The 17,076-nt window shown below is 41.3% G+C and overlaps 1 protein-coding gene across 1 annotated transcript in view; it reads left to right on the top strand.

Annotated features, from left to right (window-relative positions):
• Nucleotides 1-583: 583 nt before the first annotated feature.
• The window catches only part of nrg3a (neuregulin 3a), a gene marked incomplete at both ends in the record, with an annotated part of 235,740 nt that continues 219,247 nt past the window's right edge, over nucleotides 584-17,076 (top strand). The window contains one exon of the mRNA XM_079473738.1: nucleotides 584-1,271. Coding sequence (XP_079329864.1) covers nucleotides 584-1,271 — 688 coding nt within the window. The remainder of the gene's footprint in view (nucleotides 1,272-17,076) is intronic.

Genomic DNA, 17,076 nt, shown 5'->3' with positions numbered 1-17,076 from the left:
CCGGTTATATCTTGAAAAGGAATTAACTGGATCAACCGAGGGAGAGAGAAAAATGGGCGCCAGTGTTTCATGGGCTAACTTTTACTCATCTGCTTGTGATCTTCATGAAACGAGCTACGACATTGGAGAATAATTTTAATCGTGGTATCAAACAAAGGGATTTGATGCTCTAACAAGAGAAAGTGCTTCTGCAACGAGAAATCATGCAGATGATTTCTCTCCCGTTTCTTTCACATCTTTTCTGAGCACCTTTATTTGCTCATACTCTTGTCTAGCCACAATCTGGAAGTCGTCTTGGACATACTAGTGTGGAACTGGACTAAAGCACTGTCTTTCGTTGTTGAGTTTTCTACCTCCGGAATTTTGGGTGTATGCGTATGTCTGATTGTGAGTTTGTGTGTTAGTTGGTGGCTGGATGGGATTCAGGGAATGTCTGCCTTGGTAATCTCGTAAGGATTTTGCTGGTGTGCCGTCTTCATTTTCTTTTTCAATGTCCGGCATTACTGCCGGTGTTTTGCCCCGTGTTGCCCATGTCTGCTGAGCACCCGGCCCTGGGGTTAACCCTTTCTGTGCCACAGGCAAGATGAGTGACAGCTCTGGAACACTGAACTCTGGGGCCATGGTGCTGGAGGAGCCCGAGGGAAGGGTCTCTGGTGGACGCGAACAAGCCCAGGCCCCTGCTCGTGGTGGGCTCGTACGGTGTGGGCCCTGTGCCCTCTGGCCCCGCCAGCAGACCTGGCTGTGCGTAGTTCCCCTTCTCATTGGATTTATAGGCCTGGGGCTCAGCCTGATGCTGCTGAAATGGATCGTAGTGGGTTCTGTGAGAGACTACGTGCCTACGGACTTGGTGGATGCCAAGGGAATTGGCCAAGACCCCATCTTTCTGTCCAAACCAAGCACTTTTCCTAAGGGATCTGACACCACCACAACCACCACTACTATTGGAGTAGTTAGCTCCTTCAGCCCCACCGTCACCACAGTGGTGCGGGGCAGAACTCGAACAGAAACTCCCCCAAACATTCCACCTAGAGGTGGCGGGGCATCCGGCAGCCAGGTGACCCAGAAGAGCCCTTCTACGCGCTTTGTGACGCGCCATCCCACCCTTACTACCACTTTGTCCACTATGTCTACTGTCCAAACATCCACCTCTACCCCTTCTCCTTCTAACCCCACTATTCTGAACGACTCCACCCAAATGTGGACGAGGGAGCAGTTGTCCACTGAGAGGCAGGTGACCACGCCTGGTCGAACCCATGTCAGCCGAAAGACACGTGAGTTTGACACTTTCTAACTGGTTTATGCTGGTTTTGTGAGTACAATGATATATGTGCAGATTTGCAGTTGACGCCATTGACATACAGGATAATGTGTTCATCGCGGAGAGAAGCCGTTATGACACTTGTTTTTTATTTACGGAAAAATACTTACAAATAAAAGTAACAATTACAATTATAGGGCATATATATCACTGAATGCATTCACGGTTTTAATATCTTGTGTATGTATAGTTTATCCAGGGTATTAAACTAAATATTTAGCTGGTGCTGTATCTGCACGCACCGTGATAGCGTCCCGAAAGCAAAGCATCGACTCGTGGACGCGCACAGTCCCGTCTATCACGTCGCCAGGGAGCGGCATACACTATGTCAAGTAGGTCCGACCACTCCCCGTCTCCCTAAATAGACGACACCGAGATTAACAAGTTACCCGAAGTGCATCTAGTTATCAGAAATTATTCGACTGTTCATTGATCGAGTCGAGAATATAGAAATACGCCAGTTCGCTGCATTTGCATATAGGCAAAAGAAAAATCATAGAAAACACGACCACTGTTTATCATGCAAACGACATCTTGTGGGTTTTAACACTTATTACAAAGTCGTATGGGTTTAGCGCAAAGGATTCTTATTTCTGTTGGCATTTTTTTAGAGACTGCGGCACATCAAAGAGAATATTGCTAATGAAAGAAAATGTTTCTGGAGCTCCACATTGGCCATTCTCTCCTCGTGATGCATTTGACAAGAGATGTGGGTGACCGTGTGACGAAGCGTTACGTATCATAAATATATCGATATGCGTTGTTTTAATATTTCCAACGTCATTAGGACTGTTATCCTTCTGAAGACTTGCAGGTTCAGGGCGCTGGTATGTCACTTTAGTTTAGTCGGATAACAGCATTCTGCTCGTAGCCTATAAAACAAACACTTCCTCTCAAAATTATTACGACTGTTTCGCTTTCGCTTGTGTAATAAGAAATATGCCACTTTGCAAGTTCGTCTTTGAAAAGGATGGAGCCGTTTTATATGCGCTAAATTCATTTGGCCGTGTGCTGGCATCAGTACGCGTTAAATATCGCTGTCATCGGTGCTGATGAAAATCTCAAGCACCTGCTCAGGGTTTTACGCAACGGTAAGGCGTGGTGCTGATGTGATGTGTGATTCCGATGTGGGAATGTATTGCACATGCATTTGGTAGCAGTAATTCGGAAACTTTCACAATGAATGATGACATTTTGATTTGCATCAGGTGGACAGGACGGCCTAAGGGAATTGTTTTGCAGCATGTAGATACCACAAGCATTATTACAGCACATCATTTGAAGAGTCACATTGTATTGTATCATAAAGGGTTTGTTTTGCCTCCTTAACTGCAATACTCTTATTTACCTGCACTCATTTATGGAAGTAGCTCAAGAAGATATGAAAATACATCTTATGTTTAATACAGTTACTATGCCGTAGATAACCAGATTTGGTAAAACCATAATCACAGATGATCACAGATTGGTACAGTAAACATATATGAAGTAAAACTATTGTGATACAAATGTAATACATCTGCCAAAAACCATAGTTTGGCAGTAAAACTATGGTTAATTTTCATAAGGTACACTATTGTTGCTATCTGTTAGTCCAATGTTTATTTTCTTTCAAAGGTGTTTGTTTAATGCAAAAGGTTTTGGTTTATTTTATTTTTATCTGATGTTTATAGTTACTAGGGAAAAGTTGTTCTGCACGTGCGGTTTTTCAAGAAATGTGAGAATCCAGGTATTATTTTCTACGCTATGTTCTCACCCTATAGCACACTTTAGTTTGTTTAGCATCCCTCTTATTGTCAAAAGGAGACCACTTGCTTTAGATAATGTTTTTCCATGGAGAGCAGTAATATAATAAAATAAAAAGAAAGTGTACAATTCACGAGATGATATAAATATTTAATGAGCAAGACGTTATCATATACTTTGACTGTAATTCATTATGATTGCAATGGTCTGATAGAGAATCACTTAGCAACAATTGTCTGCCTTTATCGGTATCACAGAGGAAAGATAACTGAACCGTTTGTGACCCAAAGATGTTTGAGAGCTCACAGCTGCGCGACTCGTGTTAAGACTCATTACTGCTCACCTCTAGGAGGATCTTTTGTAGAAGCTTTCCGGCTAAAAGCACAATTTGGTTTCCTAGAATAACATTTCACAAGACACGCTGTGTTGAATTGAGTGGCTTGTAATATCGTTTTCTTTTGTTGATCATGTTTGTTTGAGGATCGGTAGGTACTGATACTGCTGTCGTGAATCTGTAATTAGCCAATATATTGAGCAAATGTTGAAATGTAGTCGGAGTTGAACATAAATTTTTGTCGGGTGCAGTGCCAGTTTTCTCTGAAGTGAATGTCTTAAAGCCATATTTCAGTTTGATGGACTATGAAGTTGCAGAATCAATTGTAGCATTAAGTGAAAACAGCTTCAGCTGAGTCTGGTTGACACGATTCTTGGTTCCAGCTGACTGCCATTTAATGATCATTGATTCTTTCTTTGTTTTGTAACATCAAGCTGATTGTGTAGATTAGTTCATGTCATCTACCACATTGTATTTGCCATTTACCACACTGTCCCCGTATTTCGACTGAAAGTACAAATAAGACCAAATCGTTTGATGATTCTGACATAAAAATCATTGCCAGGGCTAATTGACCTAAATCCATTCAGAATTCATTCTTGAAACTTGAAGGGATTTGTTTATCTCATCTGTGCCTTTAATCTTTTAATAGAAAGCCATAAAAGTGCTCCATTCCACCACCATTACAACTCAATATCACTATGAAACCATTGCTGAAAAAATTAATGTCACTTTGATTTATCCACATAAGATGTCCTAAAGGAGGGATGAAGCCTTAAATATTAATGCCTAGAAAGGGAAACATGTTCAATATGTAGAGGAGCGTGTGAATAATTGAAAAGGTTTTGCTGAAAAATTATCAGGGAAAGGGATAAGAAATGTGAAGGGTTTTATTAATAGAGGTGGAGGGGAGAAAGATGAGAACAGGACATGGAGACAGGACTGAGGATGCCTGTGTTGAACTGGCAAGAACTGGAACCTTACATGGGGAGACTTAGTCAAAACTTTACAATTGACAACTATACTACATGCAACTATTACAATATACTTATGTTTTCTTTTTAGTGGGTTATTGTTAAGGAACTAAGGAATTGGTAAGAACCTTGTGTTGAGAGAGTATTAATATTATGGCACAACAGTTTTAGGTGCTCAAGTTGGTCTTTGTTTCCTTGTACTTATAGTTAATTTTGGAGTGTAAAGTTAATGAAACTTGAATCTTCCGAAGCTTAGTCTTCACGATCTGCCATAAACCAACACTTTTTCACAGATCAGCCAATAAAACTAAACAAATGTGCGGTTACCGTGACGTACCTTCATTCTAATTTCTTAGTCCATTTAATCCTTTAATATTTTTTTCTGGATTTAAATGCAAGCAACCTAATTTCTCCCTGTGATTGTTATTCTTAGTGTGTTGAATACTACTTAAATGAAGGCCATTATCAACCATTTCAGCGCTCCATATTCAAAATAATTTACCTTTTAACAGCTCTGACTCAAATTTACATTAAAAAACATCGACAGCTGACATTTTTGAATGAAGGGGCAGGCTTTTAGAAAGTATCAGTCGTGATTATGAACTCCTGAAGGCCTGGTGGGATATTTGTGAAGTTTTGAACCCGGGTTCAAATGCAAATCATTTCTGCATTTTCCATTTAGTTCCGCACCACGGAGAGCAATATTCATGAATCGTGGGCCGATTAGTACCATCTTCTTCAACGGCAATTTTGATAAATGAAACTTTTTCGTTACTGGGGGTAACAGATATGCCTCACAGGAGCACGACTTAAATCGTTGGGGATAAAAGATGCATGGGGTGTTTATAAGAAAACAATGAGCTGTTCATCAGCTATGCTGGAGGCAGTTGTTAAAGGAAGGAGCTTTGTCTTCATTACCACAGGTTTCGTTTTCATCACAGGGATCGTGCGTCTAAATCGGTCATATACTGTAGAGGGTTATTACAAACACTGTCTGGAAATAGATCTTTCATTGAGTTTAATTTGACAGAGGCACTCGGTTATGACTCTGAATTCATCTAATTCACAATTAGATGCTTTAAGTCAAAAAGGTGCTTCCTGGCGCAAAACCATTGTTTGTTTCACATGCGATTGTACTAAGATTGAAATTCTAATCTTGATGCATTTGACTAAATTAAATATAGCCTATCTACATGAAGTCTCTACATTATAATTTTTTAATATTAATGACCTTTTTATTTATCTACTCCGTCCATTTCCTCTAGTCTCTCTTGGCAGCTACATTCGCAAGTCCTTTTCAAAAACGTTAAGATTTGTGTACAAACAAAATCAAGTTGTTTTGGTGGTTGCCTTGGTCGCTTGATGGCATTCGGCCTTTACAGCCTAATTCCTCATTGTGACCGGCATGACAAACAACCACCATAACCCTCAATGAGCTATTCTTTTGGAGTTCAGCCAATCAGAGCTCTGGAAAAATCCTTTGCCCAAAAACTACAAGCTGTGAATCTCTACTGTGAATCCTCCTTATTACCGCTTATCTTAAAGGCTGTGGAATTTACAGGTCAAATGCACATTAAAATGCGGTAGGATCTCTAACCCGATATTTGCTACTGTAAGAAAAATATATTTTTATCAGAATTGATAGAAATTTGTATAGCGTTATAGGAAACCAACCATAAAGTTAACTTGTTTAAAATGTCCTTTCACTATTATCAGGGCTTTTATTCTGAATTTACTGTTCTGCATATTCATTTCAGTTGTTTGCTTTTAAAGTTTGTGTGTGTGTGTGTGTCTGCGGCTGATCTTCTGCGGCTGATCTGATTTGTCCCCATTTCATTGCTACCTTGCTACCTTTAAGGGATAAAATAGTGCATCCCACTGCCGGCATGTGTTATGAGATATTGATTCGTTTTGATTATCTGTGAGACTTTGCCACTCAGCAGTTTGACTGGGATCAGTTTTACTGTGAAAGGTCTTATCGCTCGTTCACAGCACTTTCTTCTGTTCCTCAGCTTGATCAGATGATCCGCTAAACTCTTTTCCACATATGGCCCTTTACCCGCTAGTTCTTCGTAATTGTGTAATAAACAATTGTAAAATTCAATTTCATACCTGCATTTGGAAGTACAGCACCATGAAATTGGCTAGACTTTACTTTAGGATGTTTTCCTGCCAGCTCCAAATCACAGTTTTATTCTAAGTACTTTGCTTGAATTTCAAGATTTCTTTATATTTAAAAAAGTAATGGTCTATCATCAGAACCTGTTGAGAGCTGTCATTGATTTGGGTATTGCGTATTCGATTAGATGTGTGAAACTACAGATTTAGTTGATCAAGTTTGACTTAACAGGAATAGACTGTAAATCGCAGCTGAGCTGTCTGAAGAGTACAGCTGAAGTAGAATTCTTTCTCATAGCCTTGAGGGAACCATCCTACAGGCATGACATGATCCCTTATGCTTCAACTCATCTAAACAGCGTAGACCAGTGAGAAGACAAGAACAAAATGTGTGTATGTTTTATGGGTTTATCTGGATAGTATTAAATACAAATTACACTTACAAATATATAAAAACAATCATGTCTTAAGGGGATAGTGAAACCAAAAATAATAATTCAGTCATCATTTAGTCACCTTCTTATCGTTTCATACCTGTATGACTTTCTTTCTTCCGCAGAACACAAAGGATTTTGTTAAACCAAACATCCCGAGCACCCATTCATTTCTATTACATAGACACAAAACCAATGCAAGTGAATGGGTGCCAGTTAACAACATTTTTCAATATATCTTCTTTTGTGTCCGGTGGAAGAAAGAACGTCATACAGGAATGAAATGACAAGAGGGTGCATTGTAAAAAATACCCTTAATTTAAAATAATTGTTCAGATTTTGTACAGATTTTCCACATAAAATGTACAAAAACAGAATTGTACTACTGTTTTTTTACAGAATTTTATGTATTTTTGAAATATATGGACCAAGGCGCAGACAGCGGGTGAGGGGTTAACATATAATTTAATAAATAATAAAACAAAGACCCACGTGGGGGTAACATAACAAAACATGACAATATAATAGCATGACAAGACAGGACTAAAACTAACTACACTTAAATAAACTCTTGACATTAACTACAAATAACTAAACTGACAAGACATGAACTCACCAACCAAATCACAATGAACCAGCACAAGACAACAATAATTGCCTCTCTCCACATTAAACATGAGGCTCTGTCATGATCCTGCCACTATACTCCAACCCAGTAGGTGGCGGAAATGCACCTTTAGTTGGTTTGCCAACCGCCATGTAAACAACAGAAGAAGAAGATCCTGCCACTATACTAAGAAAAACATGACATGATGGGGCAGAATCATGACAAAAAGATTGCACATTTACAAGAAAATGGGGAAAATGTAATTTAACAGGGAAAACCTGTTATTTTAGAGGTGATTTCTGGCGCGCCAGCTGAAGTTTTCTATAAGATGGAGAAACAGGGAAAATAATTTGTTACATATTCTTATATCCTGTAAAAAAACATATTTTACAGTATATTTCTGTTTCTCCAGCTTATAGAAAATTTAATTTTTTTACGGATTTCTTTTACGATGCAAGGAAATTATGGCCGAATTTTCATTTTTGGTTGGAGTATTCCTTTAAGGGGTGTAGTTATAACGGTTTCTTTAGCCTTAGGTTCTTGAACCTTGCTAATGGGGCAGTGTGGGTAAAAAGGCAAAAAGGTTGGAAAACATCTTAAGGCACTGTCTTCATCCCCTCCTCTCGCTTCTGAAATGCTGGTTGGTGCCTAATGTGCTCCATATGCTGTCCATTTCAGTATCACCTCCTCTCTATTTTGAACCTCCTTTTCGTATTATGGTCATCAAGGCAAATCTGTCACAAGGACAGGACACCTCAGGACATGGCATCACACACCATGATAGAATGCGGCCAACACAGTCTCTGCTCAGATGGAATATTAAAGAGGGGCCAAAAACAGATTTGATGTCTTACTAAACATGCTGAAATGGTGTCTTGAGCGTTCTACTCTTCTGTGTGGTCAGCGCTCCCACTGTGAACATCTGAACATATATGGGAGTGCGGTCAGCAAGGATACTGATTGTTAGAGTACATATATTTTTCCGCTTAGATGAGGCTGGTGTGTGGAGGGGAGAACATGCCAGAACATGCCCTGTCACTCCATCGTTTCAACCACCTGTCAAACGGTACTGATGGAGCCCTGCTGAGCCAGACAGTTCTGATTTCCTCGCATACTCCAGATGTGAGTTAGAATGGAGAGGGAGAATGATTGGTGTGGTAATGTGATCTAATATGCATAATGGACGAATCAATGTACGTCATTTCACATATGTCAGATGTGATTTAAAATGGCACTGTGTGCATCTAAACCATGCACAATTGTTTACTCTTTAGTGTACATAACCACATTCTGACTCCTTCCACAAAGAGTGACAGGAAAGAAATGAGCATGCACAGATGGAATCTGTCAGTTTTCGTGCATTTTCTGCTCTGATTGAGGAAAATATGCAGAATTCTGTGAAATGTATTTAACCATTGTTAAATGTGGTGAAAAGAGCTAAGATAACGGTCTCTTTCTCAAAGAAAGCCATTGTTTAAACAAATAAAAATGCACAAACATTATTTTTTTATTCCCTATGGTTAACAATCGACATTTTACACATGTCCTATATGTTGCGTATTTGATCTCAGGTTATTTTGTTCCCTTTTTGTGGAAAGTATACCATTACCACTATATTTTAAATTCTTCAACAAATTTGCCTGTATTAAACTAAGATACAAGATTAATTGAACTTTGCATTTCAGGAATTCACATCTGCCAAGGTCTCTCTGGACTTCTGTGCATGTACTGACCTGGAAATAAGCATTAAATAAATAGTGCCATTGGCTAGAATGTTTTTTTAGTGATAAAAGCTCTCCTTAACTGACCTTGTCTGATTTCTACAAGGATGATCAGCTTACCAATGATAGCGTAGCATAAAACCATAAAACTAGATCCCACTACATTAGCACCAGCTCTGCTGCTTCCCCGACCTGTCGGGTGGATGATTCTCCATCATTGAGCCCCTCAACACCCTCTTGCTTGGTGTTGGAGGACACAATTTTAAATTATACATCTCGTGTTCTATAGGTTGTTTCAGAAACACATTCTTTTCTATTTCCAGTGTAAATAATTAATAATGCAGTTTTTCTCAAACCGTATTTGCCAGCCATAACATTTGTGAAACAATTGCCAATTCAGTAACTATTGAAGAGGTCAGCAGAAAGAGGTAATGGTTACATGTCACATCAGGGATGAACTACACCTTCCGCTCAATTTCTGCTCCATTTAGTTCCATCAGGGAGACACACTGTTGGCAGGAAATAGACTTTAGTGAACCTTATCTCGTGCTTAGGCTGAGCCGAGCATTCCTTGGGTCTGACACAAAATGGAGGCTGTGCGGTGGGGGTGATTGACAGCTGCCCAGGGGCCCTGAGAGATTTGCGTCTGATTGCTGTCATTTCCTGAGTGACAGTGTGTGAGGTCAGATCAGAGTGAGTGTGTCCGTCTTTGTGTTAAGTGAGTAATTGAGATGGTGAGGGGAAGATGTGACAAATGAAGATGCTGTGCTGAAGTTTTGAGAATTCAGAGTTTGTATTGTTTTAGATTTTTGACATTGACAGTAGTTTTCTTATATGCTATACAGATAAAAATCGTTGTATGAGGGCTTACAGAGATTTAGAACCCAATAACCACAAATGACGGGGAAGTTACAGTAAATTCCCAGATCCCATTGGTCAGTAAGTCTAGAAACTAGTTTTTAAGGCTTTGAGTACATCAAATTGGCAAGACTGTGTTTTAAAGCTCTACATTCATGCTTTGAGTCCAGTCATTTCAAAGTTTTGTACAAGGTTGCGTTTTTCTCTTATTCTCCACAGGAAAGCCCTTCGCTACAATTTTGGCGGTTGGATCAGTAGCGTATTGACTGGCTCAATACACAATCTTAAATCTTAAAATGGTGGCCCTCTTGTAAAAATATTTTTTTTTCGTCTAGTATCTGTCTCTGCGACAGCGAGGAGACCCTCAGACATTTCGTTGAGGAGGAGAGAGAGCAAAATAAATATGAAGAAAGACTTATTACAGATTAGAGATAAATACATTTTATTTATGCAGACAAATTCCAGCAAGCTGCGCGGTGATCTCGTTTGGCACATGCCAATGTGCAGAAGTCTGATGAGCACCCACACTGCTAGGGATGGATGCTGTCTAACCGCATTTGTCACTGTAAAAGAAGAGCGGGTTTTGAAATGAATGGAAGGTTATTCTGTACAAGCTTTCTTATTTGTTACTGTACATATTTTTATAATTATATACTGTATCATTTATAAAGAACAGTTCACTCAAATTTACAGGTGATCTATCATCATTAACATCCCACATCAACACTATTTGCAACACAAGACTTTTGCAACTGGAGAAGCAATTTAGCAGCAGAAGCGTACAGAATTGTGTAAGTGTATTTAAATTGTGTCTTGTTGAGTTTTAGTACTGTGTTAAACTGAGAAATCGCTTTGTATTCACTTCCGGTCTGTCACGTGGTGAAACCGTGTGTAGTATCGTTCCTTCGTTCGTTCTTGGGCTAGTTTAATTTGTTTGCTTTGTGTGCGCGTGTCATCTGAGGGCGGGGCCATACGCCATCATTGTTATTTAAACGGAGATTAGTGTTCAATCTGTAGGATTGTGGAACTGCCAACCTGCTGTGAACAAAGCTGATTTAATTACAGCTTTTGTTAAACATTCTGGTCTTTCCATCGTAGCACTTACAGACACATGGATCAAACCAGAGGACTCTGCCACTCCCGCTGCCCTCTCCCATAACCACACTTTCTCCCACAGCCCTCGCATCACAGGAAAGGGTGAAGGCACCGGTCTACTCATCCCCAAAGACTGGAAATTCAATCAACTAACACCCATGTGTGACAACAGCTCCTTCAAGTTTCATGCTGTGACTTTCACCCACCCTGTTAAAAGTCATTTTGTAGTTATATATCGTCCCCCAGGTCAGCTTGGACATTTCTTGGAGGAGCTGGATGTGCTTCTTTCATCCTTCCCTGAGGATGATACTCCCCTGGTGGTACTAGGTGACTTCAACATCCACATTGGAAAACCACAGGCTGCTGACTTCGTCAACCTGACCGCATCATTTCTCCTCGAGCAGGTTTCCACATCAACAACCCACAAGTCTGGAAACCATCTAGATCTGATCTTCACAATGTACTGCTCCACTCATCACTCTCAGGTCACCCCTCTGCACACGTCTGATCACTTCTTCGTCACCCTCGACCTCACTGCTCCGGATATCGCAGATGTCTTACCGATGGTCACCTTCCGGCGCAACCTGCGGTCTCTCCCTCCCTCCTGTTTTTCCTCTGCTGTCTTCTCTGTACTCCCCCCTCTGATGAGCTCTCTCTTTTGAATACAGACAATGCCACAGACACTCTGTGTTCCACGCTTTCATCCTGCTTGGACAACCTATGCCCTCTTGCATCTGGACCAGCCCGTGCATCCCCGTCGGCTCCCTGGTTATCGGATGTACTGCGTGAGCATCGCGCCAGCCTCCGGTCAGCTGAGAGAAAATGGCGCAAGTTAAAAGACCCTGCAGACCTCTCTCTCTACCAATCTCTTCTCTCTTCTTTCTCTGTAGATGTCACCTCTGCAAAAATAGATTACTACCACTCGAGGATATGCAACTCTCCGGACTCTCGTACGCTCTTCAAAACCTTCTCTGCTCTCCTCTGTCCGCCTGCTCCCGCACCTTCATCGGAGTTAACAGCTGCTGATTTTGCATCGTTCTTCGTAAAGAAAACTACTGCCATCAGCAGCCAGTTCTCTACGCCACCACCTGTCGAACCCGCCCACATCCCTGACACGTGTGTGCTCCCCACCTTTTCTCCTCTGTCTGAAGCTGATGTCTCCAAGGTCATTGGTTCCAACCACCCTACCGCCCCACTGGATCCCATCCCCAGCCATCTCCTCCAGGCCATCTCTCCAACGGTTGTGCCAGCTCTGACCCACATCATCAACTCTTCGCTCACCACTGGGACATTTCCCACAGCGTTCAAAGAGGCCCGCATCACACCGCTTCTAAAGAAACCCACCCTGGACCCTACACTGCTAGAAAACTACAGGCCTGTCTCCCTTCTTCCCTTCATCGCCAAAGCCCTGGAGCGAGTTGTGTTCAACCAGCTCTCCTCCTTTCTCATGCAAAACAACCTCCTGGACAGCAATCAGTCTGGTTTCAAGACCGGTCATTCCACAGAGACTGCACTGCAAGCCCTGAGACTGGAAAAAGCATCATCCATGTCATCTGTGCTCATCCTACTGGATCTGTCTGCTGCCTTTGACACTGTCAATCATCACATCCTCCTGGCTTCTCTCAGTGCTATGGGTGTCTCTGGAATGGCGTTGCAATGGTTTGAGTCCTACCTCTCAGAGTATCCTGGAGAGATGAGGTCTCCGCGTCCCAACAGCTCAACATGGGGGTGCCACAGGGCTCAGTGCTTGGACCGCTACTCTTCTCCATTTACATGACATCCCTCGACTCGGTCATTCAGAAGCATGGCTTCTCCTATCACTGCTATACCGGCGACACACAACTCTACTTGTCATTTCAACCGGACGATCCGACGGTCGCTGCTCACATCGCGGCATGCCTGAGTGACATCTCACTTTGGATGAAGGATCATCACCTGCAGCTAAACCTTGCAAAAACAGAACTGCTTGTGATCCCAGCCAACCCAAAGATTCACCACAACCTTGCCATTCGACTAGGCTCATCAATGATTACACCGTTCAGCACAGCCAGAAACCTGGGAGTGGTAATCGATGATCGGCTTAACCTCACAAGTCATGTTGCCAGCACCACCCGGTCCTGTAGATTCATCCTCTACAACATTAGGAAAATTAGACCTTTCCTATCGGAGCACTCTACGCAAGTCCTAGTCCAGGCTCTTGTCCTGTCCAAACTGGATTATTGCAATGCGCTTCTGGCTGGACTTCCTGCTTGCACAATCAAACCTCTCTAGATGATCCAGAATGCGGCGGCAAGAGTGGTCTTCAATGAACCGAAGAGAGCGCATGTAACTCCGCTCTTCATCAGGTTACACTGGCTCCCTGTTGCCGCCCGCATAAAGTTCAAAGCTATGCTCCTGGCCTACAAGACCAACACCGGGTCTGCACCATCGTATCTCCACTCGCTAATGCAGATCTATGTTCCTGCCAGATCACTACGGTCTGCAAAGGAACAACGACTAGTGGTACCATCCATAAAAGGAAAAAAGTCACTCTCCCGTACCTTCTCTGGATCTGTTCCACATTGGTGGAATGATCTACCAGCTGCTACAAGATCAGCAGACTCGGTTGCCATCTTTAAAAAATGTATCTCTTCTGTCAACACGTCGCTGATTGATATTTACTAATTCTCTTCCCTTTCCTTCTTTAAAAAAAAATAAAGAAAGGAAAAAAAAAGAAAACGTACTAACCTCACTATTCTTAGCTTTGTATATTGTGCTAGGCTTTAATGGACTAGTTTTGATGCACTTATGTATTTTGTTGCCTATTTTGTTATAATTCCTTCCAATGTTTCCTCATCTGTAAGTCGCTTTGGATAAAAGCGTCTGCTAAATTACTAAATGTAAATGTAAATGTACAAAAGCTAAGGTTGGGCATGTTACTCATTCTGCTCATCATCATACAGTTAACTTGAATCATGCTCAAGGGTTATATTTTTTTGCTTTTGTTCATTTTTTGAGATTGACAAGTCCGGATCGCTATGCATATCCATTAGATAAATAAGAGAATCTTGGAAATTTTCTCCTTTTTTGTTGGACCGAAGAAAGTCATTGAAGTCCGAAATAGCATGAAGAGTAAATAATAACAGAATTGTAACCTTTCAGATTCCTTTTACAATCCTTTACCAGACTAACAATATTCTAATTCCTAAACATACCATTGACTTGCATTGGTTTTGTGTCTGTACAATAGAAGTGAAAGGGTACCGCCGTGTATATTTTGAACATTCTTCAAAATATATTTTGTGCTCTGCGGTAAAGAAATTGAGTAAGCAAATGATGACAGAATTTTCATTTTTGGGTAAACTATGGCCTTATTTTTAATATTTGTTTAACTTCTTGTAACTTCCCTATGCTGCATGAACCCTTTTCACCCTCATTAGTGATCCAAGACCCCCAGGCGTCCCGTTCCAAACAATTATTAACCTTTAGGAGGAGAGGCAGTCTTTCTAACAGGGGCGCAGTGTTCGGATGCCTGAAAGAAATTATTTTGGTGGTTATTGAGGGGGTGATATACGACCCTGTATGCAACCTGCACAATGGCTATTACTGGACCCCATGACAGGAGACAGAGGTGTGCACCTTCCAGAGTACATGCAAACACATTAATGGACATTTCTTTCCCCTTCTGAAGATATATATAGACAAGTCTCTAGCATGTCTCTTGTATAACAGCAGCCTTATCAAAGTCCATATTATGCTTTGTGGGTATATATCTAACTTTGATCTCAGTGGGAGATTTGGGTGCAGCGTCCCGCGCTCGCACTGCATTATATGATGAGAATATCTAAGTGCTTTTAGTATATCAGACATGACAGCCTTTGGTCTGCGTGTTTGCTTTAATGTGCTGTGTTTGTAGTGACACTTCACACTTTGGTTTTTTTTCCTGTTCATAAATATTTTAAGGTTCGCACTGTAGTTCCCTGCAAGGTCTTGATGGATGAAAAGAAACAGTGCTGTCATCATTTACTAGCCATCATGTCATTTCGATATGACTTTCTTTTAATGTGTGAAACAAAAAATGTTTCTTGTGGTTTTTGTGCATTTTCATTATATGAAAAAGAGAGGTTTTTATTATGCATTATAAATAGGTATCTGCAATCCCATGGGATCGAACCCACAACCTTGCATTGTTAACGCAATGCTCTTACCACTGAGCTACAGGAAAGCATAGCACATTTTGGTGGATCTATTGACAGAAATGCAATATAATATACATAACTGTCTTCAGAGGTGTATGAAAAGTGTTTTATTACCTTAGAATTTCAATTTACCTACACCACGTGCCCCCTTACATGGGGGAATTCTCCATGTTGTTTCTACAGTAGCCCTAAACGGACAAATTGCTTTACAGAGAGCAATCATAAATACGCCATCTCCTTTGGCGAAGAAGCAAAAATGTGACAACAACTTAGTCCTGTGTCAGCCACCGTAGTGCTTTGAAAAGGGAGGAGAGAGGGATGGAGTGAGCCGTTTGTTTCAATTCACAACCTCACCGCCACATGCCGCTAAGTTGAATACGCTGGACCTGTCAGAAAAATGTCATGTCACTAAATATTGGTTAGTAAATAATGACAAAATTTTTCACTATTCAGTCCATACTTTCATTCTTAGATGGTTAGCACAGCTGAGCGCTCAGGTGACGGCGGTTGTTATAGTGTCACTGTAAACGGCCTAATGATGCCCTCAGTCAAAGTGATAAACCCGTCTATCAACCCATACAAGACAGTCATAAATAGACAGCTTTAAGCATGTCTCTGTGCGTCTCCAATATTTCGGCCTGTCTTGGTCGGCCTTGCAGTTAGCGCAGTTTGTCGATTTGTGTGTGTGTTTGTTTTCCACATGATGGAGTGTAAGACCAGGGGCCACAGAGTGATGGATGGTGGTAGAGGACTACAGATCTCTCACGTGGCCGGCCTTTGCCGGTAATGGTCTGAAATGCGATACCGAGGCAGAGCAGGAAATGGGGAATAAGTAGGGCTCCAGCCCTAATGCTGACAGACTCAAATGTGCGCCAGTTTCTCTGAACTTCTCTGAAGGCATTTTCTGCAGGGTTCCCACTGAATAGTCTAGCACTACCCGTTGTGTAATCTATATTTTTTTAGCTGGCGGCACGACCACCTGCCTTTTACAGCTTCGGCTGTGTGCGTGTATCAGTATTTGTTTTGCTTGACCATCCAAACACCAGCTGTTCGGTGACCCCTCCCCCTGACCTTTATCCAAGTCTGTGATAAACTGAAGCACGGGAGAGGTTATGAATATGTATGAGGCCAAAAACCACAGTGGATGTGCATAATTCCATATCAACTTGACATTTTGCAGTGTTACACAATCAATAAATTAATGTGAGAGAGAGAAAATGCAGACTGTTTAGAAATAATAAATCTAAATGCGGTACGTTCGAGGCATATCTTTGTGTGAAAAAGTTGCGTGAAGGACACGTGTCTTTTCATCGTGCTCTCTCTGGTCATAGGTGGCCTCACTGGAGTGGCAGATGGGAATGTGGAGTGCTAGGATACATTTTAAAGTTTGTCTATGTAAATGGTTGATAATTGTCGTCATACAGATGGTTGCACTTAGTGTATCCGTGAAAATGAGTGGTGTGTTGTATGAGTGTCGTGTGAAGTAATCAAACACTTATAAAGGATTAATGAATGCATTAGACAGACAGACAGACATTGAGCATGTTAAATGTGTTTAGTGTATAAGGCTGCATTTCATGAAACCCACACTAAATGGGAGCAGCAAGTTCATGAAATTAGTTGATAATTGCTTTAAGTACCTGCTGTTAGTGTGTGTGTGTGTTTGTGTGTTTGTTCCTGCTTTTACGTGTGT

Source organism: Barbatula barbatula, assembly GCF_947034865.1.
Source record: "Barbatula barbatula genome assembly, chromosome: 14".
NCBI lineage: Eukaryota > Metazoa > Chordata > Actinopteri > Cypriniformes > Nemacheilidae > Barbatula > Barbatula barbatula.
Note: the sequence above shows the minus strand (reverse complement) of the source record. Positions and strands in the feature narration are given on the sequence as shown.